General features: G+C 41.0%; 1 protein-coding gene across 7 annotated transcripts in view; it reads left to right on the forward strand.

Moving 5' to 3' along the window:
- Positions 1 to 3,822, forward strand: part of NR2C2 (nuclear receptor subfamily 2 group C member 2) — an 84,138-nt gene that overhangs the window by 44,755 nt on the left and 35,561 nt on the right. For 5 of the 7 annotated variants that reach the window (XM_017505069.2, XM_037730124.1, XM_017505062.2 and 2 more), the window contains 2 exons: positions 2,619 to 2,729; positions 3,301 to 3,357. In XM_017505069.2, coding sequence (XP_017360558.1) covers positions 2,658 to 2,729; positions 3,301 to 3,357 — 129 coding nt within the window. In that variant the 5' untranslated portion in view covers positions 2,619 to 2,657. The remainder of the gene's footprint in view (positions 1 to 2,618; positions 2,730 to 3,300; positions 3,358 to 3,822) is intronic. The other 2 variants (XM_017505071.2, XM_017505066.2) reach the window with 1 other exon arrangement.

A 3,822-nucleotide genomic window follows, 5' to 3' on the forward strand; every position in this document is an offset into this window, starting at 1 on the left:
TTTTTTTTTTTAATTTTTTTTTTTTTTTTTTTTGTTTTTTTTTATTTTTTTTTTTTTTTTTTTTTTTTGAGACAGAGTTTTGCTCTTGTCACCCAGGCTAGAGTACAATGGCGCAGTCTTGGCTTACTGCAACCTCCGCCACCTGGGTTCAAGCAATTCTCCTGTCTCAGCCTCCTGAGTACCTGGGATTACAGGTACCCGCCACCACGCTCAGCTGATTTTTGTATTTTTTAGTAGAAATGGGATTTTATCGTGTTGGCCAGGCTGGTCCTGAACTCCTGACCTCAAGTAATTCACCTGCCTCAGCCTCCCAAAGTGCCAGGATTATAGGCGTGAGCCAGTGTGTCCGGCCTTGTTTTTTGTTTTTGAGGCAGACTCTTGCCCAGGCTATGTAGTAACACGATCATAGCTCACTGCAGCCTAGAACTTCTGGGCTCAAGCAATCCTCTGAGTACCTGGGACTTAGCCTCCCGAGTACCAGAGACTTACAGGCTTGCACCATCACACACAGCTAATTTTTTAATTTTTTTGTAGAGACAGGGGTCTTGCTTTTTTATCTGGACTGGTCTCAAACTCCTGACCTCAAGTGATTCTTCCTCTTCGGTCTCCCAAAGTGCCGAGGTTACAGGCTTGAGCCACTGTACCTGGCTGATTTTTTATTTTGATCTTATGTCTTGAAACCCCTCTACTAGATCTGATGGTTTTGGGGTGTGTGTGTGTGTGTGTGTGTGTGTGTGTATTCTGTGGGATTTTTTGTATATGAGATAATGTTATTTGGAAACAGAGATAGTTTTCTTCTTTTGTATTCGGAATGTTTTTATTCTTTTTCTTTGCTAATTGCCCTGGCTAGAACCTCTAGTGAAATGTTGAGTAGAAGTAGAGAGAGCAGAGGTCCTCATCTTGTTCCTAACCTTAGAAGGAAAGCTTTTAGTCTTTTACCACTAAGTATACTGTTAGCTGCAGGTATTTTATAGAGACCCTTTATCAGATTGAGAACTTTCCTTTTGTATCTTGTTTGTTGAGTGTTTTTATCATGAATTTTATCATGAGTTGGATTTTGTTTAATGCTTTTTCTCCATCAGTTGAAATAATTGTGTGGCTTCTGTCCTTTATTCCTTTAATGCGATGTATAGAACTGTTTGATTTTCATATTTGAACAAGCCTGCATCCCTGAGATTAAAGTAAACCCCACTTATTCGTGGTATGTAATCCTTTATATGCCACTGGATTCAGTTTGCTAGTGTTCTGTAGACGATTGTTTGCAACTCTTTTTCGTAAGAGGGATGGGTCTGTAGTTTTCTTTTCCTGTGATGTCTTTGGTTTCAGTATTAGGTAATATTGGCTTCACAGAATTAGGTAGTGTTTTCTTCTAATTTTAGGAAGAGTTTATAAAGTATCAGTTCGCAATACACTTTTTTTTTAGTCGGAATTTCGCTCTTGTTGCCCAGGCTGTAGTGCAATGGCACAATCTCAGTTCACTGCAACCTCTGCCTCCTGGGTTTGAGCAACTCTCTCTCCCAAGTAGCTGGGATTACAGGCACACACCACCACACCTGACTAATTTTATATTTTCAGTAGAGACAGGGTTTTACCATGTTAGGCTGGTCTCTAACTCCTGACCTCCAGTGATCCACCTGCCTCAGCCTCCCAAAGTATTGAGATTACAGGCGTGAGCCACTGTAGCCAGCCCACAATACACTTTTTTTTTTCTGTTGCCCAGGCTGGAGTGCAGTGGCACGATCTCTGCTCACTGCAACCTCTGGCTCCCTAGTTCAAGTGATCTTCCTGCATCAGCTACATGAGTAGCTGGGATTACAGGTACACCACTGTGCCCGGCTTTTTTTTTTTTTTTTTTTTTTTTGGTATGCGGAAATGGGGTTTTACCATTTTGGCCGGCTGGTCTCAAACTCCTGACCTCAAGTGATCCGCCCACCTTGGCCTCCCAAAGTGCTGGGATTACAGGTATGAGCCACCACAACCAGCCACAATATGCTTTCTATCAAGAAAAAAATATATCTGCCTGCTTCAAATACCCAGATGGTCACTCAGCACCTTGAACCTTGCCTTTGGTATAGGTATTGACTAAATTTCAGACCCTATGGTCCAGACAGGCTTTTCCCAGCTCCATCCCACTGGGGCTGAGAAATTATCAGAACCCCTTCGTAAGTACTAATTCCAGTAGTTTTCAGTGTAATGTTGGTTTTGTTTGTCATCCCCTGCTGTGTTGTGAGAGCCTTTCTCGGGAAATCATCATCTTAAAGGAGTGTTTTACGGGTGACTTTAGAGACAGGGATAACATTCAAAGATCTATAAAATGTCTATAAAATGTTACTTTGGTAGGTTTTTACTTTATTAAAGTGTGCAGAGCAGAACTGCAAATTCCTTTGGTTTCTTCTTGCATTTCCAACATTAGAAACAGCTGTTTTAAGGTTGTATTTTCCCGGGGGCATCCTGTAGCAACATCTCATTGATTCCTTTGTCATCCTTCTGGGTCCATACCTCAGAACCACACAAGTTTATCATCCCAGGCCACAGTGAAAGCAAGAGGTATGGTCTACAGGCCACCACTGGGCATTATTCTGAACCCCCTTGTGATCCAGCCCACTTCTCGCCCACAGGTAACACGTACACAGACCTCTCGGCCAGAATCTCCAGGGATGACCAGCCCCTCCCCACGCATCCAGATAATCTCCACCGACTCTGCTGTAGCCTCACCTCAGCGCATTCAGGTACCTGCACCAGTCCTACTTGGTTCCAGCTACCTGCCTTTCCTGAACCCTTTCCATAAACAAACCTGCCTCAGGGTTTCACTAAGGAGTTGTGCCTCTTCAACATCAAATATAGTACAACCTCATTGATTCTTTAAAAAAATTAAAGAAACGCTTACGTTTATTTAACTTACATTTAAAGCAAAAGCCTGAACTGTTGTTTCAGACTATTGGGATGAAGTACCATTTTATTACTTACTTGCTTCCAAATTGAGAGGCAGTATATCTTAATATGTAATTAACAGGAAGGGCCACCACTTGAAGTCAAATCCAGTGCCCCACTTAGCTTTTTTGACCTTGGCCAATTAACTTTTTAATGCCTCATTTTCTTCATTTGGAAAATATACATAATAGTAGTACCTGCCTGACAGAGTTATTATGAAGGATCAAAGGGATATTGCTTATAAAGTGCTTAGAACGATGCCTGGCACGTAATAATGTTCAGTGTGTAGTAATGATATAATAAATATTATTAATATTATTGTCATTATTAACTAATCAATATTCACTTATGGGAAGTTGTCTTCCCCAGGGCTCTGAACCTGCCTCTGGCCCATTGAATGTTTTCACCTCTTTGAACAAAGAGAAGGTAGGTTTATCAAGCTTGTAGACAAAAAGCTGGGAGGAAGGGATAAGATATTGATGACAAAGATTTATTGTTATCTCAACAAGCTGAACCAAAAAGCCAATTATAACTGTTGATTTCTCTGTTTTTCTCCTTGCAGTTCTATCAGTTTTTGCCTCGTTACATCTTTTTGGAGAATTGACCCCTTGCTATTTATTTATTTATTTAACAGGATTTCACTATGTTGCCCAGGCTGGTCTTGAACTTCTAGTCTCAAGCAACCCTCCTGCCTCCACTTCCCAAAGTGCTGGGATTACAAGCATGAGCCACCATGCCCAGCCGTCCCTTTCTTATTATAAGTTTATTTTCCTTGTTCTGAAGTCTGCTTTGTCTGAAATTGCTATTGTTCCTCCAGCTTTCTTTTTATTAGTGTTAGTTGCTAGCACAGTATAACTTTCTCTATGCTTTGACTTTTTTCTTTTTCTTTTT

Source organism: Cebus imitator, unplaced genomic scaffold (assembly GCF_001604975.1).
Source record: "Cebus imitator isolate Cc_AM_T3 unplaced genomic scaffold, Cebus_imitator-1.0 Scaffold332, whole genome shotgun sequence".
NCBI classification, from domain to species: Eukaryota; Metazoa; Chordata; class Mammalia; order Primates; family Cebidae; genus Cebus; species Cebus imitator.